This window comes from Oncorhynchus gorbuscha, linkage group LG03 (assembly GCF_021184085.1).
Source record: "Oncorhynchus gorbuscha isolate QuinsamMale2020 ecotype Even-year linkage group LG03, OgorEven_v1.0, whole genome shotgun sequence".
NCBI classification, from domain to species: Eukaryota; Metazoa; Chordata; class Actinopteri; order Salmoniformes; family Salmonidae; genus Oncorhynchus; species Oncorhynchus gorbuscha.
In genome coordinates this window covers 41754176-41771628 of record NC_060175.1, presented here as the reverse complement: position 1 = coordinate 41771628, position 17453 = coordinate 41754176, and the positions used below count along the sequence as shown (strand labels likewise).

At 42.5% G+C, this 17453-nt stretch overlaps 1 protein-coding gene across 6 annotated transcripts in view; it reads left to right on the top strand.

Moving 5' to 3' along the window:
* Window positions 1-17453, top strand: part of LOC124031384 (ephrin type-B receptor 2) — a 149632-nt gene that overhangs the window by 59265 nt on the left and 72914 nt on the right. For all 6 annotated transcript variants that reach the window (XM_046342546.1, XM_046342545.1, XM_046342548.1 and 3 more), the window contains exon 3: window positions 14863-15547. In XM_046342546.1, the coding sequence (XP_046198502.1) occupies window positions 14863-15547 (685 nt within the window). The remainder of the gene's footprint in view (window positions 1-14862; window positions 15548-17453) is intronic.

Below are 17453 nucleotides of genomic sequence, written 5' to 3'. Positions count from 1 at the left end.
TATCTAGCCACACTCAAGCCGAGCCCTCTCCTGACCAGCCGAAACCAGAACCTCGGTCTCCTTCACTTCTTCCTCCACCACAGGATCCAGAATCCACAGACTGTGTCCAAAACACAGAGAAATATGCTGCATACTTACTTGATGGTGCATTTCACAAAACCACTCCCTATTTTATTAAATTATTTATACTTCTGTGGTTGGTATCAAGGGTGGTTTGAATTATACTCTATCATGCTGTGTGTCTTTAAGCACGAAAAATAAGACAAAAAAAGAGCTCCAACAGTCCACTGGTGCAACTTCAAAGATCTTCTGCAATAATTTAGCTCAACATCATCTCCCTCAACCTGAGGGCATGCTCTCTTTCCTGCTAATTTGAGAGAACAAAGAGGCCCGGTGTCTTCCTCTCCCAAGCTCTGGATTCAATCTAAACAGAACCAGCGCTACCATTTCCCCCTTAACGAGGTTGGAAATCTTACAGGCAGTTTGCATCACGTCTCCCATTCATATTGACTACATGTAAAGTTCAGAAAAGCAACCAGAAAAGTATATTTAATTATCTATATAAATAAGAAGTTGAAACTTCAGACTTGAAAGTCAAACATTTGAAAATGCCAGTGATGAAAAATCTGCCCTGTTTACTTTCATTAATCAGCATCAAAGTTTTAGGGGTTTCGATCCTCACATCAAAGTCAAGTCCCAGGGTGTTATGTATAGGTAGGCTAACAAGTGAGGGGCACGTCTGAAGTTGCAAGAGAAGACAGTTCTAGACAGTCTAGAGTTGTCTACTCTTGCAGCTTTCGACAGGCTAACAAGTGAGGGGCACACTTCTACATAACACCCTTAGCAGAGTTGCCAACAACTGGATGCATCCGGTTGTCATGGATACAGCTATCTTCAACCTAGCTTCCGTTTCTGCTGAAAAGCATTTGACTTCAGACTAAACATTATGCCATGGCCCGTTCAATATTATCCGATTCATTTCACTGTTATTGGAGAGCTAGAGTACCTCTCACGCCCTGATTGATCAGGTAAAGCACCTATCAGATGCAGATGTTAGGGTTTTATAGGGAAATTATGGAGCTGGATGCGAACACAATCCATTCTGAAGTCTCGTGGGGCCGAGCTGTCCCCAGTGGACCAGCACAATAGGAACAGGTGTGGTAATTGGAATCGCTCAATGTACCAGCCAGAGTTGCGTTACAGTAGCTATTGTCTTACACGCACATGCATGGCTTCACAATCTTAACTGACAGATCAGTAACATTCAGCACAGTACCATACCAGCAGTTGGCCTTTCCTTACGCTGTAAATATTCATAAAATATATCCTAACTTGATACATGATAGTCAACTGTACATTATGACCAAAATATCATATCACAATATTTTTTCATTTTTTTGACAGTATGACAATATTTGTATTTTATGTTTTATAGATATGCTCATGTGTAGTTCATGACCCTAGGGTAGCAGCTCATAAATGTTAAGGGATTTCAGTGGGGTTCTCTCAATTCTGATTGTTTTATACTGTTCAATCCAACTTCAAACAAACCAATTTTTCTGCATTTTCATACATTTCCTGCACTTTTGTTATAATTTCTACACAGTGCCAAAGCAATGACGCATGACATGAAAAAAATAATTAAATTGAGGTCTATTGAAATGGTGAACTGCTGGAATCATGGATAAAGAATGCTTATTCTAATTCTGTAGTTGGAATTTAGTGTTCAGCACCTTGAGTACATTGCCGTTTGACATGACAACGAATGCATACGTCAGCGAGGAATTACAATTGACAGTATAGGAACCTAAGTATTGGTCAGTGTTTCCAGGGGACCCTAATTTAGATGTTACATGTAACAGTTCTCTTGAGTTGAAGGAGAGGCGGACCAAAATGCAGCGTGGTTTCTATTCATGGTTCTTTAATAAAGAAAAACTATACATGAATAGACTAACAAAAACAATAAACGTGAGAAAACCTAAACAGCCCTATCTGGTACAAACACAGAGACAGGAACAATCACCCACAAACACACAGTGAAACCCAGGCTACCTAAGTATGATTCTCAATCAGAGACAACTAATGACACCGGCCACTGATTGAGAACCATATCAGGCCAGACATAGAAATAGACAAACAAGACATCCAACATAGAATGCCCACTCTGATCACACCCTGACCAAACAAAACATAGAAACATACAAAGCAAACTATGGTCAGGGTGTGACATTACATTACAGGTTTTCTTACCTCATTTAAATAGGGAGAGGCTATATACGACAAGGTTCCCCAACTGGCGGCCCGCGGACTGTTTTATTTGCCCCCCCAAGTTTTTTATACCATTGTTGGACGTAAAAGACTGTAAAAACACCAGGAAATCAGCTCCAAGTTATTTTAATTTTGGAAATCTGTTCCCAAGTATTCCCACGCATAATAGAGAGAAACGTGATCATATACAAATGTAAGCAAGATTTGACCATGTCGCTTAATGGTTTAATTCCCCCCACCTCCCAATATTTAATTAATGGCAATTGAATTGAATACAGTCACATTTATTTCAAATACATAATTCCTCACTTTCCAGGTATTAACATTAAATAACCTAACATTCCAGTGAAACATCAACAAACCAACTTTTATGACTGTTCTCCAGGTGTGTCCATCTGATCACAGTATGTTCACCCCTTATTATAGGGGCCACATCAGTCCTGTATTACTTTTAAAAAACTGTTAAACTGAAGCAGCATCTGAAACTGCCTCCAGTAACTCCAATAACTGAAATATGTTATAATTAACATTCCATGTACTATTTAGTGAACTTTAACGTGATACTTGCCTCAGACAAGAAGATACATATTTTGTGCACAGCACGGGACAGTGTGAGGATAGGCTATTTGATCCAAAGCAGAGCAGCCAAGAGGTTAAGTGGTCAGTGTTTTTCCTAAGTGAGAGTTGAGAGGAGTGTGAAAACCAGGCCAGACAGTTCTGACCTTCAGAGCTGCTGTGGAATAGCACCTTCTAGCCTCTCTTCCACCGACCATCTTTTGCTTTCATCTTCGGTGGACCCATATAAAAAAAGATCTGTGGTCTAAAAACTGTAATACTATATTTTTATACCAGTATTATTTACTGTAGTGTTTCTGCAGAAATGACTAGTATACGGTAGTAGTTCATGTGATTTTGCGGACATGAATGTGGTATATCGTAGTAACACTGCCGACTAGGGTTAGCTAAAATGGCACAACTACCAGACAATGCCAGTTACTGTTTAATGGAGGGGAACACCTCAACTAGCCCATAAGATGTTAGTGACAGGCCACCTATTGAGGTGGATCAGCAGTTGAGCAATGCAACAGACCTCTGCAAAAATATTGTTTTATTACAATTGTAACATCCTAAATGTTAGCCAGTTTCTAGGCCCATTAAAGGGAAACCATACAGAAGCTGATAAAGAACAAGCAAGATCCACTAGATCCACCAAAAAATGTGACAAACAATATTGTACTTATGATAGTAGAAAAGAACAGTTAACCACTGCATTTACATAAACAGTATATTTTAGAAATACAAATGACTTTACTTAAAGACAGTCACCTCATATGTGGGTGCAGCCAATAAAACAGACGATCCTCTCCAAACAAACCAACAGTGGCTTTACATAATGAACATCTTGAATATTCACACATGAATAAACTGACTAATGGTCAAACTCAACAAATACCATTCAGAACAAATAACCACACCCCAAACAATTTTTATAAGACAGAATGGTCACAAAATGGTTGTTCACAGAAATAACCCAACAGCAACAACACACAGAACCACCTGAACATGACCAAGAGGTGATTTTATACATTGCCTGCATGTCCTCCACTAATAAGGGTGCCCAGGGAAACACTAACCAAAACGATGGTTCCTAGCCTGTCACAATATTCTTCATTTACAAGATTGTAACTGATTGGGGAAAAGGGGATACCTAGTCAGTTGTACAACTGAATGCCTTCAACTGAAAGGTGTCTTCTGTATTTAACCCAACCTCTGAATCAGAGAGGTGCAGGGGGCTGCGTTAATCGATATCCACGTCTTCGGCACTCAGGGGCAGAACAACAGATTTTTACCTTGTCAGCTCGGGGATTCGTTCCAGCAACCTTTTTGTTACTGGCTCAACATTCTAACCACTAGGCTACCTGCCGCCCCTCGATTGAGGTTTACGTGAGGCCCATCTACTGTGGGACTCAAGTTAAAGAGCAGAGATGCAGAGATGCAGTTCAGTTTAAGTCTTTATAGATGTAATGGAGATGCATGGCAGGGAATGATTGACAGTTGTTTACATGGGGCTTGTCCCAAGTTGAGACGTGGTTGGCATTGTATGGAGTATGGTTGATCTAAAAGGAGACAAATGTGCAAATAACATGCAATTACAGCAATGAACATACATGAATTGGCTGTTAATGGCAATAATTAATGACTATGGCCACAGGTAGCCTAGTGGTTAGAGCGTTGTACTAGTTACCGAAAGGTTGCAAGATCGAATCCCCGAGCTGACAAGGTAAAAATCTCTCATTCTGCCCCTGAACAAGGCAGTTAACCCACTGTTACTAGGCCGTCATTGAAAATAAGAATTTGTTCATAACTGACTTGCCTAGTTAAATAAAGGTAAAATAAAAAACATGTTGTGCATAAATATAGCAGCAGTTAACAATGAATTGCCAGAAAGAGGGTGCAATAGCATGCAGCATGGTAGGCCGGATCTATACTATAGCAGGCTAATTTGGCAATGGCTACATGCATGGCAAACAAATAAATATAAAGCTAACAAAAGTAACAAGCATAGCCTTAAAACATTCCTAGTTTGCATAAGCCAATGCATCAAAAGGGCAACACTTATTAACATTTGGCAATGGACACTACAAGTACCAAATAGAACTCATTAGACTCAAAATGGCTGTTTAACTGAGCCGTTAACATTTCGCAGACGATATCAACTACACAAAACAAACAATGGTGAGAGAGTCCTCTTTAATAAGATAAAAAGCTTGTTCTCAATTTTCAATGTCGCATACTGGTGGTTGTTGTTTGTCGTGCCCAACTACTCAGTTCGAGGAGGCACCCTCAAACCTGCCTGTATAAATACCCTGCCATAGAGTTATATATAGGGCACCCCTGCCAGGCGTGCCCTCCATCCTCCCGTGACCATAGACATTGGTAGAGAGCACACCAGCCACAGTGATGTTGAAGGTACAACTTCCACATCACCGAGCAGGAAATTCTGTACAATGATTAAAAACCAACTGGCAGTTCCTTTTGGCTTTACTAGTATGAATCAACAATCATCAGACAACCATTAATAAAAACCCAGATAGTGGCTTGCTCTACTCAGACAATCATATAAACCTAGGAGTCCTAAATGCACTGAGAAGGATGGCCCTCCCCTTCCTCCTCTGAGGATCTCAGAACTGTTGACCCAACTCAATAGGTGGCCTGTCATGAACCTGTGTGTGTTATGTTCTGGTTGAGGTGTTCCCCTGATTAAACAGTAACTGATATTGTCTGTTAGTTGTGCCATTTTAGCCAACCCTAGTCGGCAGGTGCTATTGCAATTTACTACAGTCATGTCTGAAAAACCACGACAGTAAATAGTACAGTATACTACTCATGTTCGCAAAAGATCTACAGTGATTACTACAGTATACTAATCAAAAACACAACAGTGAATACTATAGTATATTACAGTCATCTGCATAATCACTACAGTCAATACTACAGTAAAGTCTGTAATAACACTACAGTGAATAATACTGTAGTGTATACATTCATTTTAGATCATATACAGTATAATATACTATTTCATGTGGGTTATCTTTAAATGTGTAACATGTTTTATGTTTGAACTAGGACCACAATGGAATAAATGTTTTACTTTGTTGTTCTTGAAATATTTCTAAATGCATTGTATCCACATTTGTGGTTGTGTTGTGTTTTTAAATCGTCAAATAAAAATCAATCAGGGGATACTATAGTGTGGAGTGTAGTATTCCACAATATACTACAACATTCCATAGCCCTCAAACTCAACTCAGGTCCCACTGCTTTTTTTCATTGTTCCCCTGTAATCAGGGACTGATTTAGACCTGGTGGATGCAATTCATTATCAGGTAAAACAGAAAACCAGCAGGCTCCAAACCTCGTCGGGTAAGAGTTGAATACCCCTGTTCTATAGTAAGAGCTACACGATATAGGGGAAACCTCAGAGGAAATCCTTGGCATGAGCTCCCCATTTCAAAACAGCATTTACAAAGCTAGCAGCTAGCAGTCCAATCGATTGAAAAGTTCTAAAGTAAGCACTATATTATTGAGGGATAGTGTGCAGTATACTACAAAATACACAAAAGTATGTGGACACCCCTTCAATTTAGTGGATTTGGCTATTTCAGCCATACCTGTTGCTGACAGATATATAAAATCGAACACACAGCCATCCATAAACAAACATTGGCAGTAGAATGGCCTTAACGAAGGGCTCAGTGAGTTTCAAAGTGGCACCGTCATAGCATGCCATCTTTCCAACAACAAGTTCGTCAAATTTCTGCCCTGCTAGAGCTGCCCCGGTCAAATGTAAGTGCTGTTGTTGTGAAGTGGAAACGCCTAGGAGCAACAACGGCTCTGCCGCGAAGTGGTAGGCCACACAAGCTCACAGAACGGGACCGCCAAGTGCTGAAGCACGTAACGTGTAAAAATAATCTGTCCTCGGTTGCAACACTCACTACTGAGTTCAAAACTGCCTCTGGAAGCAACGTCAGAATAAGATCTGTTTGTCGGGAGCTTCATGAAATGGGTTTCCATGGCCGAGCAGCCGCACACGAGCCTAAAATCACTATGCGTGATGTCAAGTTTCGGCTAGAGTGGTGTAAAGCTTGCTGCCATTGGACTCTGGAGCAGTGGAAACACGTTCTCTGGAGTGATGAATCACGCTTCACAATTTGTCAGTCCGACGAACAAATCTGTGTTTGGCAGATGCCAGAAGAACACCGCCTACCCCAATGCATAGTGCCAACTGTAAAGTTTGTTGGAGGAGGAATAATTGTCTGGGGCTGTTTCTCATGGTTCGGGCTAGGCCTTGACCTCAACACCATCGAACATCTTTGGAATGAATTGGAACGCCGACTGCAAGCCAGGCCTAATCGCCCAACATCAGTGCACGACCTCACTAATGCTCTTGCGGCTGAATAGAAGCAAGTCCCCGCAGCAATATTCCAAAATCTAGTGGAAAGCCTTCCCAGAAGAGTGGAGGCTGTTATAGCAGCAAAGGGGGGGCCAACTCCATATTATTGCCAATTATTTTGGAATGAGATATTCGACGAGCAGGTGTCCACATACTATTGGTATATAGTGTATTATATTAAGCAGTACACGATCGAGGGATACTACAGTGCGTAGTATAGAATTCTACAGTATATTACAAAATTCTATAGTAAGCACTAAGCAATTGAGGGATACTATAGTCTGTAGTATAGTATTTGCCATTATACTACAAAATGCTAAAGTAAGCACTACATGAGCAAAGGATAGTACAGTGTGTAATATAGTATTCACAGTATGCTACAACATTCTAAAGTAAGTACTACACATGTTCAAGGGTTAGTATTGTGTGTTGTATAGTATTCTACAGTACACTACAAAAGTCTATAGTAAGCACTATATGGTCAAGGGATACTACAGTGTAGAATATAGGATTCTACAATGTACCACAGTTTACTACAGAATTATATAGTAAGTACTTTAGTATTCTATAGTAAACTGTAGTATTTGTTTTATGTGGGGAGCATAATCTGCAGGCAGTTGCAAATGAATGTAGTCAATGCACTAAAAACACCCAGACACATTCTGTGGAGAGGTTGTTGAGGTCTTCCATATATTAAGGACTAATGTTGTGTCCTGTAAGCACCAGTAAGGAAATGCACCAGTAAGGAAATGTTCTGTGTGACTTCAGGCCATAGAACCGGATAGTAGAGGTAAAGGCATGTGTAGGCCATAGCACATTCTAGCCCTGGGTGTAAGTACTTTAATTTAGTATGCTGCTTTAGCAATGACAAATGTATTTCATTTTATGCCAACTTGTGACATGATTCAGATTGATAAGACATTATTATGTAAGGTTGATTCATTTGGCACAAGTTGAAATCTACCTCGAAGAGACGATTGAGGGATGATCTATAGATCAAATCAAATCAAATGTATTTATATGGCCCTTCGTACATCAGCTGATATCTCAAAGTGCTGTACGTTCTCTATAGTCGGCTATAATGAACTCAGTGACTGGGGAATATGGAAGTCTTATGCAAAATGAATTATTCCATATTCATATCTGTTCACAACATTTTAGAACAACATTTTAGAGCAACATCCGCTGAAGTTCTCAGGGAAGGTACTTAGGCTACTAAAATCAAATCTTGAATACCAAACACCACATAAGGCTGTGCATAATTAGTGTCACAGCAATTTAGCTAAACCTTTTGTATTGCAACCTACAATACGTTCCACGATGAGACGATGACCCAAAGATGTGTCTGAGTCAACCACAAGTGCATTTGCAGGTTTTGATTGGTTATGAAAGAGCCTGGTCATAACTTTGCATATAGCCATTTCTTTCCCTAAATGGTAATTTGTTAGAGCATTGTAGTGTATGGAACTCATTATAGAATAGAGTGACCCCTCATTTAGTATGACTGTCAATTAAAGTGGGTCTGTAAAACTTTATTCACGCTTTTTTTTTCGGATCTCTTCATCATGGTTATGTGTGGTTATGATTTTATGTGAGCACTGCACCGACAATCGCAGGTTGGGAACTTGGTATATATTCTGTTGTCTTGTTGTTTTACACCAAAGGAGAAATGTGAACACAATCCTCATATAGATTGGTGGAGGCAGGTTAAAGAGGCAATAGGACATGTGTTTGTCTAACTTCACATGTTGTACATTACGAGTAAACAGTGGTCGTTGAAGTTGACTGCATCAGACAGTTCCACTTATGTCTCTCCGTGTGTCTCTCTCTGTGTCCTCCATGTGGCTGGGATTCCTGCAGTACTTGGCCTGTTTTGTTCCCCTCTTTGTAACTCAATGTAGAGACTAGGTGTCATTTGTCCCCTGTTCCCTTAGGGCAGAGCACTCTTACTCTTAGATTTCCCACAACTGTAAATTGGACAACTCAGCCCCAAGAGATTTCCATCGGCTTCTTTTTCCTTTGTGTGAATTATTTATTTACTTGTATCGGTGACGGAGTGCTGGAATGTTTGGTGTGTGTGTGTAGCTGTTCTCTGATTCTCCAGCCACCCCAGGTTGATCCTCACACTGTAACGACAAGACGTGAGAACTGAAGTACACATTTCATGTTGTGTCATACATGCCACTGTGGCCTTTGAATGATTTAAAATGTCTCAGGGGGAAACTACAGCTCACCCCGCCAGCCGATTCCACCACAGCAAAGACGTTCAGTTAGACACAGAAGTCCATCCTGGAGACCAGATAGACTCTATTTCTGATAGTTTCATGTTGCAAAAGCTGCCTTTTGGGAATAGTTTCTGCTTTGGAGACAGTGTCCTCTATGACTCTGACAGTGTGTTCCGCTTGGCTTTACAAATAAAGCAGAGACACATTGTCAGGGAGACTTATAGATTGCAGGTCAGCTGAATGTTCACTCCTTCCTGGAGTGGCTGGCAGCCATGTGAGGTATTGATCGCGAACCTCTTTCTCAGAGACTATTATGCTCTATCACTTCATACAGCTACAGTAAGCGGCTGGTGGGTGGCAGTCGCTATTGTGTACTTTCCCAAACTCCATACTCAGTAGAACTTGAAATCAAAGTTTATTCGTGGCGTACACAGTTTAGCAGATGTTAAGGCGGGTGCAGCGAAATGCTTATATACTGTACTTCATATCTTATACAGACCACATTCATGGAATTATAAGGCCATTTATCTTTAATTGAAAGGTCATATATCAACACACTTTAGCTGTTGAGATCTACTGGAAGTGTCACCATGCAGCATAATACACATGGGATAGGAATGTGAGTCAAGAGGATAAGTGGTGTTCAAACTCATTCATTTAGCTGTAATTAGAAGACTATTGACAATTGCCTCACCCACTGTACATCCCGTTCCCACTCAGTAGATCGGTGCAGCAGGGTGCATAGTGCTCTGCACCGCTAGCACACTGATGGCTGTCTTTATATTTGGGTACGACCCTCAAAGACATAGCTGCGACCCCGGACACTTTGGCGCCCCACTCATGATGGTCCTCTTTATGTTTGGGTGCCAACCTCTGAGCCGATGACACCCCATTAGACGGACCTCCTTTATGTGAACACAGAACCTTGAAGAGAGCAACTCCTCTGGCATGTTGTTGATTGCAAGCACTCACTTGTTCTGTCTCAGTCTGGGAGCTCTTTATGTCCATAGATCAGCCACGGGAAACTGGCCCGTCTTTTGTAGGCCCAGGATCAGTTTCCCCAAAATAAATAAACAAATATTTTACTGTTGAGGGTTAGCATGATAAAATATACAATGTGCAATTTGGACATTTCTTTGTGCCGATGAGTTTTTTCTTGTTATGTCAGTCACTGGCAGTCACTAAATTAGACCATTTCAGCTAACATTTTTTAGAATCGGCCAGCTATCTAAACTTGTAGTAATCATGGTTGAACACGATTTTGCTTAGGGCCCCCGAGAATGTATTTGATTGTTGAACACATTGTACAGTAGGACTGGGACGATACCAATATCGCATAATTCTTTTCCATGGCAAAATTAAAACATGACTCTTTGGTCTTTTAAAAACATGCTTTATGTAAAAAAATATTGTGTGCTACGGCTTTGAAAATGAATCAATGTCTCTGGATGACAACATAATGAAGTTTGTTTCCAACATTAGGCTGTGTTCCTAAAGAAGTTAAATCAACCTTCGTGTTTTGTTTCTTTGCCATGATAGTAACAAACTAACGAGTATCGCAATACTGGTATCATCCCTGTACAGTATCTTCTGCTTTATAGCATCCTGCTACATAGCCTACATCTGATCAAGATACTCTACATGGTGGTCATGATGGATACCCCACTCAATAGATCTGGACTCACATGTGTCCTGGAGTGGAGAAAAAAAAACGATCTCAAAGGAGAGAGAGTTAGTGTTGTAATTCTCAGCTTCCACCACCAACTCCACCACCTTACCTAACACCTGACTGCCCTGCAGCCGCATTCCCACTCTTGTACTGGGGGAAAAGCTGTGAAAATGAAGACATTTCTTCTTATTTCACACTCAGCGCTTGATCGCTGGCATCTTGTTATGTCCCATTTGCTTCCCTCCACTGGCTCATATGAAAGCAGGGCAGCAAAGCTGTGACAGGACTTACAGGGGCCCTCCATCAAAACACATTTGTTTGGTTCTTTTTAGCCTGGCCATACCCCACCTCCCTGCCCCTTTCTCCCTTCTCCTAGTCTATCTCTCATTAGTGGCTACCCCCCCACTCTCAACCCCAGTTCACTTTATTTAAGTTTGATGGGCTGATGCTTGAGACTAAGAACAAGAGGACGTCACACTCCGTCTTTTCCTGTTTAATCGGTCCACGACCTCTGTCTGAAAAGAGCGTCAATCTATGAAGGGAGGTGGAAAGGTCAATGGCTGCCCGTGACCCTGGATGGCTGTGTCCATTTGGATGGGTGGAGAAATGGGCCAACCAACAGATTTACCCCAGGAGATCTCTACCCCATCAATCAACAGTAACATTCATACACTTGTTTTTAATATTAACATTCTAACACTTATTCATGTGTTGCTTTAATTGCACATTAATGGACCATATCTATTGTATTCTGTGAATTATAAAGGATTTGTAGATGCGTGTCCTCAAAATGAAGACATATAGCTACCATCTGGTTGAATCCCATCCAAGGACTCTTTAATCATTGTCTACAAACACAATCTTAATTGTTTTGAGTTTAGTGCCAATCTTACAAGTTTTAATCATACTTGTCTCCTTCAAATCCCTCCAGTTACTAACATCTAACAACTGTTATTAATGAACTGTACATATTTGGCATGATGTCTGTCTGTAGAGAATAATTGGGACACGGGAATAAAGCAGAAAATCTCTAATTAGTCTGAGTGTTTGATAGAACGTGGGTCTTAAACATGAGGGCTGACTGTCTCCTCCTCACCCGTCAAACCTCTGTCAAAATCCTTGTTAAGTGGGCACTAATTTGTGAAATTATATCAGCTGTGAAGTGGAGAGTAAAGAGGGGGGTGAGAGAGTTAGGGTTGAGGCAGCACGGGTGCGGCTGACTGGTGTGAAAAGACATTGGGTTAAGAAAGGGCTTTCCTCAGATGAACTGTTGAGGTCAAGGTCACGGTGGTTGGAGTCCTTGGAGTAACAGCAGATGTTGCATATAGACGCATTAAATTTCAGTGTGTAAATATGTGTAAATATGTATATGAACATAACAAGATTCAACAACTGAGACATAAACTGAACAAGTTCCACAGACACGTGTCTAACATAAATCTAACATAAATCTAACAATCTAACATAAATGGAATAATGTGTCCCTGAACAAAGGGGGGGGGGGGGGGGATCAAAATCAAAAGTAACAGTCAGTCTCTGGTGTGGCCACCAGCTGCATTAAGTACTGCAGTTCATCTCCTTCTCAAGTACTGCACCAGATTTGCCAGTTCTTGCTGTGAGATGTTACCCCACTTTTCCACCAAGGCACCTGCAAGTTCCCGAACATTTCTGGGGGGAATGGCCCAAGCCCTCATTTTTTTGATTTAACAAGTCTCAGACGTGCTTAATGGGATTGAGATCCTGGCTCTTCGCTGGCCATGGCAGAACACTGACATTCCTGTCTTGCAGGAAATCACGCACAGAACGAGCGCTATGGCTGGTGACATTGTCATGCTGGAGGGTCATGTCAGGATGAGCCTGCAGGAAGGGTACCGCATGGGGGGGGGGGATGTCTTTCCTGTAACGCACAATGTTGAGATTGCCTGCAATGACAACAAGCTCAGTCCGATGAAGCTGTGATACACCGCCCCAGACCATGACGGACCCTCCACCTCCAAATCGATCCCGCTCCAGAGCACAGGCCTCGGTGTAACGCTCATTTCTTCGACGATAAACGCAAATCCGACCATCACCCCTGCTGAGACAAAACCGTGACTCATCAGTGAAGAGCACTTTTTGCCAGTCCTGTCTGGTCCAGCGACGGTGGATTTATGCCCATAGGCGACGTTGTTGCAGGTGATGTCTGATGAGGACCTGCCTTACTACAGGCCTAGAAGACCCCAGTCCAGCCTCTCTCAGCCTATTGCGGACAGTCTGAGCACTGATGAAGGGATTGTGCATTCCTGGTGTAACTCGGGCAGTTGTTGTTTCCATCCAGTAACTGTCCCGCAGTTGTGATGTTCGGATTTACGGATCCTGTGCGGGTGTTGTTAGACGTGGTCTGCCACTGCGAGGACGATCACCTGTCCGTCCTGTCTCCCTGTCTCACAGTACGAATATTGCAATTTATTGCCCTGGCCACATATGCAGTCCTCATGCTTCCTTGTAGCATGCTTAAGGCACGGTCACGCAGATGAGCAGGAACCCTGGGCATATTTCTTTTTGTGATTTTCAGAGTCAGTAGAAAGGCCTCTTTAGTGTCCTAAGTTTTCATAACTGTGACTTAATTGCCTACAGTCTGTAAGCTGTTAGTGTCTTAAAGACCGTTCCATAGGGGCATGTTCATGAATTGTTTATGGTTCATTGAACAAGCATGGGAAACAGTGTTTAAACCCTTTACAATGAAGATCTGTGAAGTTATTTTGATTTTTACAAATTATCTTTGAAAGACAGGGTCCTGAAAAAGGGACGTTTCTTTTTTTGCATTTATGTTGTCTAGGTGTGTGTGTGTGTGTGTTGTTGTTTGTGTATGTGTGTGCTGAAATGAAAAGTATCCCAAACACAGAAACTGAAATCTTCTCTCCCTTTGCAGATAATTACCTGTGTAATGTGATTACCTCAGTTCTGTTTTATTGTGTGACTGAGATTAGGGTTATGTTCATGTCATGCATGTGTTTCATTACAATGACTGACCTGTTTCATTCACAGTAACAGATGTGTTGGTGCTGAACTAATTCAGAGCTTTGCCCATTCTAGTATTCAATAACATGTTGTAACTCAAAAACAGGAAAATTGGGTGCATCACCAATGCCCTGGAGAAAATGTTTTTTCCTCATTTATTTTAGACCAGTATTTGTTACCCTTGAAGAGCTTTCGACATCGACGTTATGCAAATAGTTTCTCTTTTTCTATTTGGCCAGAGGACAGAGAGGATCCAGAGAGGAGGCTACACTACAAAGCATTGCTGGCTGTATGAAGAGTAGACTTTAACACCTGTTCTCCTTTACTAGATAAATAATGCATGGTCCTGTCTCAGAGCAGAGCAGAGGGGACAAAACAGGCCAGGTTCACAGTGAGCCAAGTGGGGTCTCTAGTGGGCACAGACAGATGCCAACCCCCCTAACTCTGTGCGAGCATTACAATGCCAGAGAGCAAATTATACCCTGCCCATATTATACCCTCCCAAACTCCTGCTGTTTAATTTCAGCCCTGACTGGGAGCACTGCCGCTGGGAATGGCCCTGTCTTTATCTGTGGAGTATGGTTAGGTGGTAGTGTAGCCATGATGCTGAGTACACAATTGCCCTTGGGTTATGTGAGGTACTGTATTGGTAAAGAATTGGAGGTATTAACATGTTACTAAACCAAAATATATACGGTCAACACAAGGACAGAATAACCCTTTACCTCTGTGTGATTCTTCCACAGTGGGAGGAGGTAAGTGGATACGATGAGAACATGAACACCATCCGCACCTACCAGGTGTGCAACGTGTTCGACAACAACCAGAACAACTGGGTCCGCACCAAGTACATCCGGCGCCGGGGTGCACAGCGGATCCACGTGGAGATGAAGTTCTCCGTGCGAGACTGCAGCTCCATCCCCAACGTGCCCGGCTCCTGTAAAGAGACTTTTAACCTGTACTACTATGAGTCAGACTCGGACACGGCCAACAAGGTGTCCCCACCATGGATGGAGAACCCTTGGATCAAGGTGGACACCATCGCAGCCGACGAGAGCTTTTCCCAGGTCGACCTTGGCGGCCGGGTGATGAAGATCAACACAGAAGTGCGGAGCTTCGGCCCCGTGTCCAAACATGGATTCTACCTGGCCTTCCAGGACTACGGCGGCTGCATGTCCCTCATCGCCGTGCGTGTCTTCTACAGGAAGTGTCCCCGCGTCATCCAGAATGGAGCTGTGTTTCAGGAGACCCTGTCTGGGGCAGAGAGCACCTCTCTGGTGGCAGCACGGGGTGTGTGTATCCCCAACGGGGAGGAGGTGGACGTGCCCATCAAACTGTACTGCAACGGGGATGGGGAGTGGATGGTGCCCATCGGGCGCTGCATGTGCAAGGCTGGCCACGAGGCTGTGGAGAACGGGACTGTGTGTAGAGGTAAGGGCCACTCTCATCCCTCTCTCTTCAACTCTGTTATCCAGAGGACACAGTAACCTTACAGAGCCAGTCAGCTGTATATTCATAACAGAGTAATCCAGATAGCAGAGCATACCCACAGTACTTAATACTGTCCCTGTCTGCATACTGCACTTCATGCTGCTCTAGGGATCAGGTTATGCCCTATGAACAAACAGTCTACGCTTGTAAAATACGCCCATGTATTGAATAAGTAAACAGGAGGATGGGATGATCACACATCACAGTGGATAGTACACGTTGGCTCTACGGTCTCATTTTCATATGAATGATCACTCCTAAGCTTTTCCAATAATAAACTGGTGAATGTTACTTCACATATGTAACAGATGTGCTTCGTGTTATACAGTATATATGGCAGAATATGTCTTTTTTGTTGTTGAAGTGGGCGAACATAGAACATGCCTGGTTCATTTCTAAAGCACTCTAAAGGAAGAGGACTGTCAGATCAGAGGTGTTTGGACTCCAGTCACATCGGTCTGTCATAGCCTGGAGTTATGTATGACTTTTAATACTCCACACGGTAATGTAATGTAATCTTATACTTCCATTCAAATCCACATAGAAAGGAAACAATTTCCCTGACTGGGAGAATTCTATTAAATGCATGACTTTACCTCAAGGGAAGCTGTAATGCTAATGCGTGTAGGATGTGTGAATATGTTACATTTGATCATTTTGTCATAGCTCTTCTCATTCCATATTCCAGCTCTGGTGGAAAAGGCTGTAAAGAGGTTAATATTTCAGTTTCTCACAGTGAAGGCTGAAGTTGATTTGATTGTAAGCCCATGATAGCTTTTCTAATGAAAACACAAACAGCCAAAATAAGATCAAAGCTGAGTAGGAGCATCAGATCTATTGTTGTAGGTGCATTGCAGTGTTGAGTCAGTTAGCTACCACACACACCTACTGGGTACACCACAATGTACAGAGAAGATTTGCACCAAACGCCTACCACCCATCATTCTTATCTTCGACTGGAATCCCTCGTGGTCCAGATCGATTTACCATTTCAGAACATCAGTGTGCTCAGCCTCACCTGTGCTGCTACTCCCTTTTGTTGTGCAACAGGTGATATTGGCTGGATGTGGTCAGAGAGCCTGATGGGTGACAGCAAAACATGGCAGTTGCAGCCTGCAGCTTGCAGCCTGCAGACAAGGCCCACGCTGACATAGCCAGGCAGCCAGCCGGCAGGCACAATAAACCGCCTACCTGTGTTCCAGCCGCCTGTGTACTGCTGCCTCTGTCATAAGCCTGCCTGTAATTACCCCACAGCCCCCAGCAGCTCTGGCGCTGGTTCTGCAGAGAGGAGGGACAGTGATGGGCGTTGTTGCTCTTCGCCTTGCTCCTCAAAACAGTACCTCTGCTCAATGACTGCTAATGAGGACAAGCACAGGCCCTCCTTAAGGGATATACACCAATAAGAGGAGCATGGAGGATATCTGCTATAATTTGAAACCCCTGCATAATTAAACAATTCTGGTTGTTTTTTGACCTACATGTAATTCACTGCACTGTCGGATTGAAACGTCCCATGGGCATCCTCAATCACAGTGATTTTGTGTGAAACTGGATTATACAATTCAATTGAAATGAACGTTTTTCAATCAATCACTTCTAGAGGGCTGGGCAGTGTCAGTGTTTCACCTTCGGCACATGTTGGGGTGTAGCGTTTTACCTTCCAGTTCCTTATCACCCTCCTGTTTATTTCTCCAAATTACAGAGGCTAGCCATCCAAGGTCCTCTGCTCTGAAGAAAATTACATCTGTTTGTGATTGAGAGTCCCATAGGGCAGCGCACAATTGGCCCAACGTCGTCAGATTTGGCCAGAGTAGGCTGTCATTGTAAATAAGAATTTGTTGTTAAC